Source organism: Anomalospiza imberbis, chromosome 11, assembly GCF_031753505.1.
Source record: "Anomalospiza imberbis isolate Cuckoo-Finch-1a 21T00152 chromosome 11, ASM3175350v1, whole genome shotgun sequence".
NCBI lineage: Eukaryota > Metazoa > Chordata > Aves > Passeriformes > Viduidae > Anomalospiza > Anomalospiza imberbis.
The window spans coordinates 13,353,402-13,367,549 of record NC_089691.1 but is presented as its reverse complement, the minus strand read 5'-3'; the positions used below and the strand labels follow the sequence as shown (position 1 = coordinate 13,367,549).

At 47.0% G+C, this 14,148-nt stretch overlaps 1 protein-coding gene across 6 annotated transcripts in view; it reads left to right on the top strand.

The window, feature by feature from the left end:
• The window catches only part of GRIP2 (glutamate receptor interacting protein 2), a 267,829-nt gene extending 254,165 nt beyond the window's left edge, over nucleotides 1-13,664 (top strand). For all 6 annotated transcript variants that reach the window (XM_068201965.1, XM_068201964.1, XM_068201966.1 and 3 more), the window contains exons 20-24: nucleotides 409-562; nucleotides 3,434-3,554; nucleotides 7,013-7,249; nucleotides 8,925-9,071; nucleotides 11,550-13,664. In XM_068201965.1, the coding sequence (XP_068058066.1) occupies nucleotides 409-562; nucleotides 3,434-3,554; nucleotides 7,013-7,249; nucleotides 8,925-9,071; nucleotides 11,550-11,747 (857 nt within the window). In that variant the 3' untranslated portion in view covers nucleotides 11,748-13,664. The remainder of the gene's footprint in view (nucleotides 1-408; nucleotides 563-3,433; nucleotides 3,555-7,012; nucleotides 7,250-8,924; nucleotides 9,072-11,549) is intronic.
• Nucleotides 13,665-14,148: the final 484 nt, after the last annotated feature.

Sequence of the window (14,148 nt, the reverse complement as noted above, 5' to 3'; positions counted from 1 at the left end):
TATTTAAAGGTGACTGATTCAACAACATAATTTCTGCTGGGTTCAGTGTGGAAATGGGAGCTGTTAACCACAGCTGGCAGCGGCTGGAGGCAGGATCTGCATCTGTGTGTATGTGTGCTCCCAGGTCAGTGGATCCCAGACTCACACTATAAAACTACTGAGAAGCTGGGGAGAAAAGGAGAAATGGGGCATCCCTTGTCAGCATCCTGAGAAGCTGCTTTGGTTAAAGCCAGAAGATACTGGAAGAACTGCTTTTGGATGACTGAGATGGAAAGTGTACAGTCCATGTGACCTCACTTTTGGGACCTAGGGAAGGAGGCTCTCCTGGATCTGCGTGTCCTACTCCATTTGGGGTTTCTGACCAGGTATTACCCTCTCTCTTCCTCCACTCCTTCTTGCCTTCCCTAGGTACCTACATACCCCAGGCTGCCGGCATAGCCCTCCATCCACATGAGTGGAGACACAGCAGGCAAAAGAGCAGCACCCCTCCAGCAGACCCCAGGAAAAACTACCCCTACATGGATGGAAGCTTCAGTGAAGATGACTGGGACAAGCCCGGCAGGTACGGAGAGGTGGGAGGAGGCTGGGAGGTGTTTGGAAGTATGGATGTCAAGGCACAGGGACAAGAGGGCCATGGGAATGAGATGGAGTGGAGTGGCAAGTAATGTTCCACTTGGCATCAGGCAGCCATGGGGAAGGATGCTAGTGGTGCACCAGCTGTGTTGGGCCACCTCCACATTGCCAGGTTACCCTGAGTGTAGCTCTGTGACAGCTCTGCCATGGCCAGGTGACATTTTGTGTCTGGAGTTAGGGTGGTCTCAGCTGCATGGACCACAGGTTCCTACCATGTTTCTTACTCCTGCCATGAAAAGGCCGCAGTATTTTTGTAGTTTAGGTGTAATAGGGCTGTCCCTGTATGTGTCGGCCCAGATGCGGCTTCACAGCAGCTCGGTGCCACAAAGCAAAAGAGGCCAACCAAACTCTGCACTGGAGGACCAGTGTAAGGTTGCATATCCATGTTAAAATCTACCAAAACTGTGGCCGGCCCTTCCAACATCTCAAACAAAGCTACACTGAGTGAACATGGTCAAATGAATCCCCCAGCTCAGTCAGCATGGGGAAAATGCTGTAACACCTCCTGAGGCCAGGGAGGCAGCTGCAGCTGCACTGTGCTTTGGGTGAAAATCCTGCTGGATCTGCCTTGGCCACAGGCTGCCCCTCACTGAGCCACACATAATGGAAAAGCCCCATTGCTTCAAAACTTCCTCCCCTCAACATCCTCCAGAGTCCCCACAGTTGTGTGTGTTGTGTTGTTACTGTTGGTTCTTTTTTCTCCTATTTTTTTTCCTTAACTTTTGTTTGTCCAAACAAAACCCTTAGAACATCTCATGGCCATTTCCACCTATTTAAAGATGATCAAGCTGGCAGGAAGGCTGGCAGCGCCGGAGACTTTGTTCTTGTTTTGCCTCTCAGCGAGAGCCAGCTCACAGAGGTCACTGATCCCTCCCGGCGAGGCTGCTGGCAGCTGAAGTTGGCAAATCTGAGCCCTTGAAACCCCCGTGTCCCTAATGAGGACTCCAAGCCCTGATGTCAAAGTGCAAGTGAGATGGTTCATGCCGCTGAGCCCTCTTTATTAAAGAGAAAAACAAACCCTGACAGCCTTTAGCCTGGAAGAACCTGCTGACCCAGTGATGTGGGAGCCCGTTCTGATTCATCTGTGTCCTGAATGTGTTTGTGTATTGCTGCTCTGAGAGGCAAGACTGGTAACTAGAAGGGACATTTACCTCTTTGGGAACCTGGGAGCAGAGGAAGGAAATGAGTAAGGGGAAAAAATTAAAAAAAAATCCTTTTTGGGGGAAATTTCGGTTTGTTTTTATAAAGTCTTGCTGGGTGTTTATTTGACCTTTCTGCCTGGCATAAAGGCTACTGTCCTTTAAAAGCTGATGAAAGATAGGGGGTGAATTTAAAATACAATAAGCCATGTCATGTACTGCTCTCTTCAGGAAGTCCATGATCCCACAAGGAGCAAAAGGGTGTGTGAGTGAGTTTCTGCCTGCTACAGACTCACATTTAAACCAGTGGATCAAAGGGAAAGTGTGTGCTAAAGACTTTGCAGTCGTTAAACATCTGGAAAAAGACCAAAGGGTCATTGTATATTTAATGGAGGCCAAGCTGTCTGTGACATGTACTCAAGTAAAATGTTTTGACTTTGCTGAGTGGCTCTGGTGAATGAGTGTCCCTTCCTGTCTGTGGAGTTGAAGACCATTAAACCATGCAAGATACTATCACATGGTGCAGAGCTGGAGCATCACCCATGCAACTCCTTGTAAGATATGTATAAAGATGCATTAGGGCTGCTCCAATATCACTGTCCCCTTGGGGCTCTTCCCGTGACTCATCAGTGGGTTTATCATGATCTTGATTTAACACCACAGAGAGTTTCCTTCAAGAGGCTTCTGTTAAACAGAGTACTGGCGGTCTGAGTTTTGCAGTCTGGTGTTCAGTAAGCAGTGTCCAGCATCACCTACTTTTTTGTTCAGAGGATTTCACCATGTTTAATTGCTGTTTGATTTAGAGATATGAGAATTGACCCTGGCTTGTGGTCAGAGATAAAAAGTGCTGCAACTGCCAAGGTGGGGAATTGCAGAACCCCCAGCACACAGTGATCTCGTTAACGTGTGTTTGTACCAGCTTGAGAGAGGTTCTCTCTAACCTTACTCTCTGTTGTAGACAGAACTGGTGGCAAACTTTACACAGCTGTAAGTGCCAAGACTGCTATACAGCAAAAAAAAGAGAGACCTCCTGAAAGTAACAGCTCAGTTCTCTGGCCATCCCAAAGCAAATGAAACTCGGTTTGTATGGGTTGTACATGACACTGTTGATACTGCTGGCTGTAGTGTGCGTTTGCTTGTCCAGCCCAGGGCAGTCATTTTTATATACATCTTTGCATTATTTACGCTCATAGAGACCTAATGTATTTATCATTTTCTCACCATGTCTGTTACCCTCTGTGTTTCTCTCTCTCTTCTCAGGTGTTCTGTGTCTCAGATCTGAGCTCTATCCCATCAGCCTTTGTACTAACAGTCTCTGAGGCTCCTGGTTTACCCATAATGCATCCTTTTTTCTTTCACTTCTCTATTTCACCAAAAGGTCTTCCTAAACCTACAATCTTCCTACAGGCACTTTTTAATTTACCCTTTGAACTTTGACATTACTACACCAACTTTATGCTTCCTTTGAAGGACACTTGCCCTGTTAGTAAATGCATGGAGGTCTCGTATGTGGACTCTTGTTTGAAAAGTTCATATTGTTTGCTTTTGTATATGAAGACTCTTCAAGTCTGCTTTTACTGGTGAGACACTTGCTGTAGCCTTGCAGCTTTCACCCCGCTGCAGAAGAGTGCTGACAATATTTGGTTCCTACGTTACAACAGATACCCCAACCGCCAAAATGGCCTTGAGACCACTCATGAGGACAATTTTTGGCGTGTTTTTGGAGAAGCTTTGGAGGATTTGGAAACATGCGGCCAGTCTGAACTTTTGAGGGAGATTGAGGTAAATCACTTTCTGAATTTGTTGCTGACCTGACTGTTTTGCTCTTTCCATAAATGTTAGACCGTTTCCCCAGATGTTACTTGCCCATAACATCCCTGAGCTGCCGGTGGTGTGAAGAAGGGTTTGGTTTTAGTTCCTGTCAGGCTTTGTGCTAATGGGTAGCTCTGCCTCATTAGACAGCTGCTTGTGTGTGCTCTTTCCCTGAGCCCATGTCTGGCCTTGCCAGGAACTCCACACCCTTTTCACGAACCGTTGTTGGCCACTAATCTTCACATGACTCTTGGCAAGCCTTCCCTATCCAGTGGTAAACCCTCTGCTTAGAAAGATATTGTCTGTCCAAAGCACTTGAAGGCCAAGCAAAAGGAGCCCCACAGACCCCCATTGGGACTGAAACCTTGGCTTCAAGTGCTGACAGGCACACGTACCTTGCATTCAGCTGTCACTCTGCCGGAAACTGTTTTAGTGAAATAGGTAATTGGAAGCTTTTCAGCCAGCCTTCCCCATGGAAAAATCTGAGAAAGTAATTGCTTCCTGCAGAAATAAAGGTGTTTCCTCTCTTCACAAACCACTTTCTCTTTTCTTTATCCAAAACGCTTTGGAGGTCATGTTATTGTGTCCGGTTATAGGATGAGGAGCCTAGATTTCTAAGTCATGGGATGCAAATAAAGGGCTCCCTTGAGACTGTGAGCAGCAGGAAGCAAACCTGCCTGGCAGGATGGGGCCTGTGCTGCTCCCTTCCCTAGTTCAGCTCCCACGGCCTGAACGAAGGAGGAGGACCCCATAAGACCATCTCTCCCTGTGCCCTCCAGGTGCAGAGGACTGGGGAGAACTCTCTGGGTCATGCTCTCCATCATTCCCAGTGGGACTGGTTTTATGTACACTTGCATACTGTGAAGGCTTCAGAGAAAAAAAGACAACTTCTGACTAATTGCAGGTCGAAGAGGAAAGTTCTGTTTTGGTTTGTATTGTGACAAGGGACTTGCTGATTGTCCTTTCCTCCTTGATCCTTAGCAACTGTAAGTGGCGGAGGAAATCTCAATTAAATTTATTGTGCTGAAGCATGGAATGCTGTTTTTATTATCTTAACTGCTTAAGAAAATGCTGACTTAAAAAACCCCACAACACACTCAAAATCCCAAATCCCCAGCCCTCTCAGCCTATAACTTTTTCCCTTGATCACTTATTTCCTGGATCTGAATGTATTTAGAAAAGAGTTTAGGCAGCTGTTCTCAACCTTTCTGAACAGAAGTTGCTGACTGCTTAAGAGAATGTAACTCTCTAAAATGATGCACAAGTATTTTCTGCTGGTATAAAAATGTAAAAGATGGAATTTGCTGGACTCTCGTTTGTTTTCCAGGGATCTGTGGTGCAATTGCTGTTTTATGCTGTTTGGAGCTTTGACAGTTATAGAAATGTTTTTAAACATATAAAGGAATCTTACTGAAAGCTGAACACCTCCAGGATTTCTGTGTATTAAGCACGTTTCTAGAATATTTTGAAAGTTTTGAGGACAGAAGGGAAGTGTTCTCGTTTTAGCAGGAATCTGTTGGGTTCAACTCCCCTTTTATCAAATCCAAAATACTACTGATCCATTCCTCCCTCTCCGTGTGCTCAGCCTTTGTGAAGTGTGCTGTGGGATCTGCAGCCCTCACTGGGGCCTTTGCTGTATTGCAGCTTTCTTAGCCGCAACACTCAGCCTCCTGTGATTTTATGACAGTCAGAGATTTGATTTGTTTGTATTTAAAAAAAAAAAATTGGCCCTTGATAATTTGCTTTTAAATAAGGAGTCATGCAAGGTGACTCATGATAACCTAGAAAGAGGTTCACATACAGTAGGAATCCAGTTCCAGGCTATGAGTTTGGGAAGAAACAGGCTTTTTTCCAGTAAAGTGTGTGTCTCTGCTTTGTTTTGAGGGTAGCCAAGATATGGGAAAAATACTGCAGAACAGCCACAGGCTGGAGAAATCTGGAATTGCCCTTTTTGCTGTTTGCACTAAACATAAAGCTTATGGAAAAACTTTAGGAAATTGCTTATGATGCTGCAAGGAGGATTTAAATGCTGTGAAGATGGAAAAGGAGTCCAGTGCTGTTGGGTCCTGGTTGGTTATGGTATTTGCAGCCTCTGGGGGAGGGCAGTGGCATGGTATGCACAGACCTTTCTTTCTCCCTGGCTCTGCAGTGCTGGGACAGCACAGCACAACACCCTGGGAGCTGAGGCTACCCGAGGGCAGTGACCAAATGTACCCTGGCTGGCTGTGCTGTTGTTTGTTAGTCTGCCTTTCAAGTATGTGGTAAGTCAGTGTCCTTCCACGTAACAGGTGTTTGAGTTTTGCCCAAACTTGAGCTGATCAAGTCATGTGTGAAGACCTGAAAAGTGCAAACATGAAAGGTTTTCTGTATTTATCCAAGCCTTTTTGGATAACGTGGGTAGTGGTGGCATTTTCCTACTGCCACCATAATTCACTTTATTTGCCTTTGTTCCACCTTGGAGCAAAGAGCTGGAGGGTCTTGATTAGAGATTTAGTTGGATGATATTTCCCCTGTGCACAGGTGCAATTGCTCTTTGACTTGCCACATTTAGTGTTGAAGAATTTTGCTGTCTGCTCCATACCTTTCCTTTAATTTCTTCTACCTTTGACATTTATTGGCACTGCAGACCCTTTGAACTTGAACTTTGAAATTACAGGTTTCATTACACTGTTTAAATGGACTCTATGACCTGGAGCCAACTGAGGTTCCACAGACTAGATTCTTGACTCCTTTGTTAGCTTTGATCAACATAATCTCGTTAGTGAAAAGCATTGCCAAATGGAGTCAAATCTACTTAGGAGCATCTTTTAATGGATGCTATCAAGGATGACCAGGCTTAAATACTACTTAATTTCATATTTTTAACTCAATTTTGGTCAGTGACAGCTCCTATTTACTGAGAGATAAAATCCTAATTTTTGTGCTGAATTGTCCTCAGTGGAGTCCAAGGCATTGACTCCCCTGGGCCATTGCCAGCACTGTGTGATGCTGGAGAGGAGCTGCAGCCTGCAGAGGTAGGCTGGAGAGCGAGGCTGACACTGGCTCCTCTGGGAGCTCCCTGAGAATGGGATGTTTGTCCTCCTTGACTCAAGATGGTTCATGCACAAGATGAGGCTTGCCTGGCCCAGTTGGTGTAGAAGGGGTCATGGAAAAATAAGGCAGTGCTTCATAAATGCTTCCTTCAGAGATTAAGCTCTCTGTTGGAGTGGGGGTTGGAAAGCACGAAGTGGCTCAGCCATAGACTTGGAAGCAAGCTCCCAAGGTCTGGGAATGGCTCTTACAGCCAACAGGAAGAGCTTCTTGATACTTATTTTCTGATTAATGAGAGCAGTGGTGCCGCCGTGTTGTCTGTGGCGCTTTAGTGGCCGCGTGGTCCGGCTCTTCCTGCTGCTGACTCAGCAGAGTGACGTTGTGCCCTCGCCCTGCAGGCGTCCATCATGACAGGGAGCGTGCACAACCTGGGCTTGGAGGGCAGCAAGCTGCTCCTGGACTCTGTCAACCCCTCGGGAATGAGCCCACTGAGGAAAGCCAACTCCAGCTGCACCGACGGACAGACTGAGGGCAGCAGCTCCCCTGCCAAGAAGAACGAGAGGAATCTGGACGTGAAGAAGATTGAGAAGGAGATGCAGGAAATCATGTCCCCGACCCCCCTTGAGTTTCACAAGGTTTGTGTTGCCAAGGGTGGGTGTAACTGTGGTGCTGCAGTACCTCAATGGTTCAACCTATAGAACCTTTGCAACCTTGTAAGAAATCTCCTTTGCTCAGAGGGACCCCAGAAATTGGTCCCTGTTAAAGCTGGTCCTCACCAAGGTCTGCAGCAAAGGTTTCCAGAAGGTCAGATTAAGAAGAAGGAGCCCCTTCAGAAGAGTAGTGGGATTTAGCTGCCATCATTCAGCAGGGTTCAAACGTGGGCTTTGCCATTTCTCTTTATATATAAGATTTCCAGGTCCTTGTGTTTTGGCATTTGTTAATTGGTGCTACAGATAAAAGTGAGAGAGCTCAAAGTATGGCCCCCTGGAGACCCATCAACTCTTTTCCTGTAATACACTCCATTTAGTAGGCCACTTTTCAAACAAAAAAACTACTTACTTCCCTCCTCTTCCACTCCACTTCAGTGATGGGATACTGGTTTGATTTCAGCATCCAGCTGAATGTAGCCAGTTTAACCATTGTGCAAGGCAATGGTAATTAGGAAAAGTAATTAACTGTAGAAGCTGCTGATGTAGAATGCAAGCAGGGAAGGGAGCTGGAGAGGTTTCAAAAATTTGATTGCCTTTTTCTTTCCTAATGTGACTTCAGAATAAAACCTGCAGTTATGCTAGCTGGAAAAAACAACTTTTTCACGTTTGATCTGCTTTTGCCCTTCAGGGCATGGCAAATGTGTCTTTACATAAAACTCCTTGGTACCTGAAGGAGAAGGCCTATGTAATTAGGCATGTTGTAGGGTGACTCTTCATTCTGCTGGAGCATTTGGTGTTGGCTGTGTTTGGAAATGAGGTTGAGGCCAGGTGGGATGCTCCTGTGTGTCATCCTGAGCATTGTCCTTCCCCAGGTCCACATATCCATGAGGCTCACCCAGCCTGGAGCACAGTCATGGCAGAGATTTACTCCCAGCTCATGGGAAGCAAGGGGAGATTTTGGTAGTGTTGGGGAATCAGTTGTCCCTGGTTCCCAGTGTTATCCCATGGTAAGATACTTCCAGCAGTGCTTTTCTCCTTTGGACAAGGCCAAAACTTGACATGCCCAAGGGAAGGATGATGAAGTTGTCTGTTTCTTGTCCTCAGAGCGTCAGCACTTACTGATATGAATTTTCTGAAAATAACTTGTAAATAATAAGGAGAATTTTAAATGTTCCTGCTGAGTGATGTATTAAAAATGAGCTGTCATAGCATTTGACTCATTACATTAAAAATTCCCAGTAAACATGTTGATTTTTCATGTGCTGGTCTGGCACACACAGAGGATACACAGCATAACCTGAGCCAGGGAAGGGGACGCTCTATTACGAACACTTGTTTGCTGCTCTTTGGAGAAACATGAGTGCTGTCTGTATTACACTGCCCGTGTTTCCTTCCACATCCAAGAGCGAGGGACTGTCATGGGATTGGTTTTATACCAGTCACCAAAGCAATTCTCCTGTGATGGTGGTGTCAGGTAAATACGGCTCAGTCTGTGTTATCTGCCCAGGCTAAGAAAAACCTGCCCAGGAGACCCAGAGCAGAATTGCTGTGGGTCTGCACACATTATTCATCCCATTACTGCTCCCATCCTGGCACTCCTGTACATCACCTCCTTACTCTGCTGCACTGAAACCTGCTTCTTCTCTTTCTGCCTCTCCAGATGACACTCCGCAAAGACCCGGAGAGCGAAGACTTTGGATTCAGTTTGTCAGATGGCCTGTTAGAAAAAGGTGTCTATGTAAATATGGTCCGTCCGGATGGGCCAGCAGATCAGTGTGGCCTCAAGCCATATGACAGAGTGCTTCAGGTAATAAATGCAAAATGCAGTTCTGGAGGCTGGGACGGAGTGAATGAGTGGCTGAGAGGAAGAGAGAAGTGAGACCCATCCATGGCAGCACTAACTTTAATGAAAGGTAATAGTTAGCCAACTAGGTGAGCTCTTAGCCACCAACACTCAATGGGACCTGTGTTTTATAAGAAATCGCTAGGTAGTACCTTCAGGTGGTACCCCAGGTGGTACTCCTAGGTTACACTGGTCCAGGGCACAGCCTGTTCTGGCACTGGCCTTTTTGAGCATGGACAGCTCAAAACAAGCAAAAAGCTGTGTTGCTTCCTTTCCTCACCCTCAATCTTATTCCTAGTTTTTGGATGAACCAGACTGTATTGACCAATATGTGTTCTGTGAAGCCCCTTGTGGAATTAAGTGAAGTTCATGAAGTTCTGTGCATGTCTTTGATGACTAGAAAAGTTTTCTAGGAAACACATACTTCAAGCAAGGTATTTTTTATGGGTATTTTTCTTCGAAAAATGCTTCTTCTGAAATAGCTGATGCAGAAACAGAATAAAAACTCTGGTCAAAAGCACAGTCTGTAATAAATGTGCCCTGGGCTTATCAATTACTGGAGGGACAGAAAAAGCCTGGTGAGTTTTGGAGATTGGCGAGAAGCTCTGTGTGGATGAAAACCAACTATTTTAGCTTTGAGGCAACTCAAACAGCAACTGAAGGAAGTGCAACCTCTGTGGAAAAATTGCTACCATTTGGAAATGCAGATATAGTCACCATATTTGGAAACACTCAGATGTTTAGTTTTGCTAATTTCTAGGTGGGGGTTCTTAGCAGTCGGATTAGAGCCAATACTTTATGTACATCAGGTAACTGGAGGACTGGCAGCACTGTGGGGAACCTTGTTTAAGCTTGTTATGGTCTCTCGCCAGTTGGCTGCTATACAATTATTCCTTCTCAGCTTCAAATAAAAGATGGTGCAAGAATGAACAAGAAGCTAATTAGGCTGTGGGCTGCCTTTCTGTTCAGTGTTGGATATGCTGCTTTATGCGAGTGCCAAGTACTCTGGGAGGTGTGCCCAAAATCCTAAACAGAGCGGCATGGAGACTTTGGACACCCTTTTTCCACACGCTGTGCCACACAGCTCACACCTACGGGCACACGAGGCGACTCCAACTCCATCGTGTTGTCATGTGGAGTTGGGAATGAGGGATTGCAGATGTGCTATAAGGGACTCCCCTCAAGAAGTGCAGAGCTGCATTGCTGAGGATGCTGCACCGTGCTGCTGAGTGTGGGCATGATGATGTGCCCGAAGGCCAGTGAAACACCTCATCCCTGCTGTCACAGACCCTCTGCCTCTTGGCTGCATGGATTAACTGGAGCATGGCATTGCAGCAGTGGCACTTCTGCACTGGAGCTGCCTGGCTGGCACAGAGCAGGGGCAGAAGAGCAAGCTTGTGGTTTATCTCTCCTTGTCCACAAGTGGGCTAGAAATTGTCCCTCTGTTGTAAGGGGCAGTACTGAGGTGTCTGTGCAGACACTGGCTGGGGTGGAGGGACACTGCTGCTTTCACAAATGCAGCACTATGGGCATGCATCAATTCTGGGAAGGGGCTTAGGATGGAAGGGTTGTATGAAGCCAAATACCCAGCCCTTACTCAAAGAAGGAAGCAACACCTGGCCCCAAGGGTTATGTTCACTCCAAAGGCGTATGGGAAATTCCTTTTCCCCTTCCCCACTTCCCATCCCTGTGCTGTTTGCCATCCTGTTCTGTCCCAGAGCTGTCATGGCACCAAACCCAAGTGTTCTGGTAGCTGTAGGTGAGAGAGCTGGGGTGGTTTCTCCAGATGACCCAGCCTAGAAATGTGCTTGAAGGTCAGCAAGAGCCAGCAGAAACTGCTTTCACTGTTGGATCCTACAGAGAATTTGCAGCTGCCTCCTAAGCCCACATGAAATGCATCCAGACTCTCTGAAATGAAGGATATAAATGGGGAGAGAAGAAGAAGAACCTCTTTGGTATAGTCTGGGTTTACCTCTGGCTGAGTTGGAAAATGGTTGCCAGAAGCCTCAGGCCTTTATTTGGTTTCTATGTGCTGGATACTTGGCACCACAAATTTAAGGCCAGTAAAAGCCATTATGGCAAAAAAAATAATGGAAAATGGCAACATTTTCTTCTACAGGCTTGAACAGGAGAAGTGGTTTTGAGCCCTGCAGTGTTAAATACTTGTAATACTGCCCCAGGCACTGAGGGTCACGGTTCATTCCTGGTCCAGACCTTTTCCCCCTTCCTTTATCAGTTACTGCATCGTTCCTCAGCTAAGCATGGATGCTCATTCTGAAGGGGTGCTTCTGCTCTTCTTCATTGTGAACCTGGAATCAGGGACCCCCAAGAGTTGTGTATTTTTTCCAGCTGGGGTTTAGCACTAACCTTGCATTTGCTGACTAACAAACATGATCTTTCTGTTGTTCCTTCCCATGGCATGTCCTAAATCCATCCTGGCAGGTAAACCGCATCCGAACGAGAGACTTTGACTGCTGTCTGGCCGTTCCCTTGATTTCAGAGGCTGGAGATAAGCTGGACCTGGTGATTAGCCGGAACCCCTTGGCACTGGCTGCCCATGCTCCCTTGGAGGGGAACAGAGAGCTCCCGGCACAGGTGCCCCACAGCGCCGAGGTCAAGGCGAGTGTCCAGACACTCTGAGCAGCAGGAGCAGAGCAGATGATGCCTCTGCTGAGCTCTTGTGGTATTTGGGGTGTTATTCCTGATTTTTTTGCACTGGTATTTGTAAATTCTCTGTGTACCATAACCTGCAAGTGGGGAGGTGGGTCTTCAGTGAGCCTGTAGACCGCCAAATATTGCTGGGAAGGTCAGAGCTGGGTGTGTGTCTGGGGCTGTGGCAGCAATGGCAGCAGGACAAACTGCCGACAGGAGGAAGGAGCATCCGCAGCCATCCCCCATGGCAGGGCATCCCCCTGTGCTTCTGCCATCAAGTGTGCAGGGTCCTGCCTCTGACATCCTCCTCATCCTGAAAGGCCTTGGCCATCCTACAAACACACATGGTGCTATTATGTTCTTTGTTTGCTCAGTTAATCACATACAGCAAGACTGAAATGCCTTTCTTTTTATGTTGTGCCCAGCTCCTTCCTTTCAACACTTCTGGCAAATCAATTCCTGCAGCCCCTTGCACTGCCAGTGCAGGGCTGTGGAGAGAGCCCGTTAAAAGACACTTCAAAATGTGCTTGAGAGTGGCTAAATGCAATTCTTGTGCAGAAATTGGTATTTCCAACTGTCTCCTGCCAGCCCTGTCCACACTCCCCACTAGGTCTGGCTCATCCCGTAGTGGAATTAGGCACCTTGTGTGGCTGATTCCCGTGAGCAGTGCTGTTACCTGTGCTCAGTAGTGACTACAGAGTAGAGGCCATACCCAAGGCTAAAGGCCCTGGGTGCCTGCCTGAATCCACCCCTGTTTGTCTGAGCTTTACAGAGATGTCTTGCTTGCAAACTTGGCCTGTGCCTGGAAGTAAATAGCAGAATAGTGCAATTCCCAGGGCTGCCCCTGATATTTTGGATCAATGAAACCTTGCTGTCTCCCCTGAGGCAGAGGAATGACAAGCCCTTGGTTGGGTGGGGGTAGTGTCCTGTGTCCCTGTGGGCTGGGTGGTTTGTGCCCCTTTGCCTGTTGCTGGCCTCTTGTAGCTCTGCGGCCGCTCCCCTCCTGCCCGAGAGCCCCTGGCCCCACATGGCAGAGGGGCTGTGACGTTTGCATTGCCTGCCCCGTTTCCCACATTCGCACTTTATGATGATGGCCGTGGCCGTGTCCTGTGGACGGCTTTGCTCTCCCTGGGAAGGCCTGGGCCATGGAGTCCAAGAGCTCACTCCGTCAGACACGGCAGCTCCAGAGCCCACTGCCCCCATTCCCTGCTTGCCCTTCCAGTTCCTCCATCCCCACCTGCACACCAGGGGTGTGTGGAGGGAGCTGGGCGGGTGTACAGCCCGTGTGTGTTGCTTTGCTGAGCCAGGACTTGTCCCCGCACTGTCTGTCCCCGCCAGCCCCTGTGGCAGCACAAACGTATCCGGGTGTTTCTTCCAGGCACGGCCCCATCCAGCTCTTTGTCGTAGCCATTTTCTCTTTGAGTATGCAATATCCCATACCATTGCTGCCACAGCTAGATAACGTGCCATAATTGATACTGTGGAGCATTGACAGTGCAGCCGAAAGTGTTTTTATATGCAATATCCTGAGCAGTGGAAGCTCACTGGGGCTTCTCATAGGTTTTTAATGAAGACTTTTATTAAAGGCTTTAAACAAAAAAAAAAAAAAAAAAAAGGAGGAAGAAAAACGTGGTCCTTGTATCCCTTCCTATGCATTTTGAATGATATGAAGATGAAATGCATTACTTAAATGTGTATTTTTATCCATATATTAGAGTGTATTCCTTGTAAAGTATTTTTATATGCTAATTTTCTTATGTATCTATGAAAGCACAATATTTAAAAGTACAGCATTTCAAAGAATATTTTAGTCCTGTTTTGGACCTATTTGTAAATCTCTGTATTTAAATGGGATTGGAATGACCTTGACTTTTTTTTTAATTAAATAAAAGCAAATGAAATGCATTTATTTTGGTTTGTGTTGCTTTCTGCTCAAGGATGATAGTGAGGCAATGCTAGTGAGACATTTTAACTTGCCAGGGGACCCTGTTTGTAAGACACCTTGGAGGACAAGGAGGAGGCCACACAGAGGGTTTTGCTGGGAGGCCACTGTAGGGCTACCAGTGTTGTCCCTTGCCCCCCACTATAAGCAGCAGGATGTGGCTTGCTACCTTCCCTGTGCCCATGGAGACAATTTTGCTGTAGCTATTAACAGGAAGAGCTGGAGATGCTCATGCATGTGGTTCCAGCACTGCCTGCAGCTTTTCCACACTGGGAATCTTGGCTTAAAGCTGGGCTGCTCCGTGACAAAACACTGACGCAGCAAAGCACGTGGCAGCCGTGGCGTGGCAGCATTTGCAAAGCTGTGGTTAATCCCTGGGGATGGGTTAGAAAACTCCTGGAGAATGATGTGCTGGCAGGAGATGTCCCATCTGGTGCTCAGAACCCT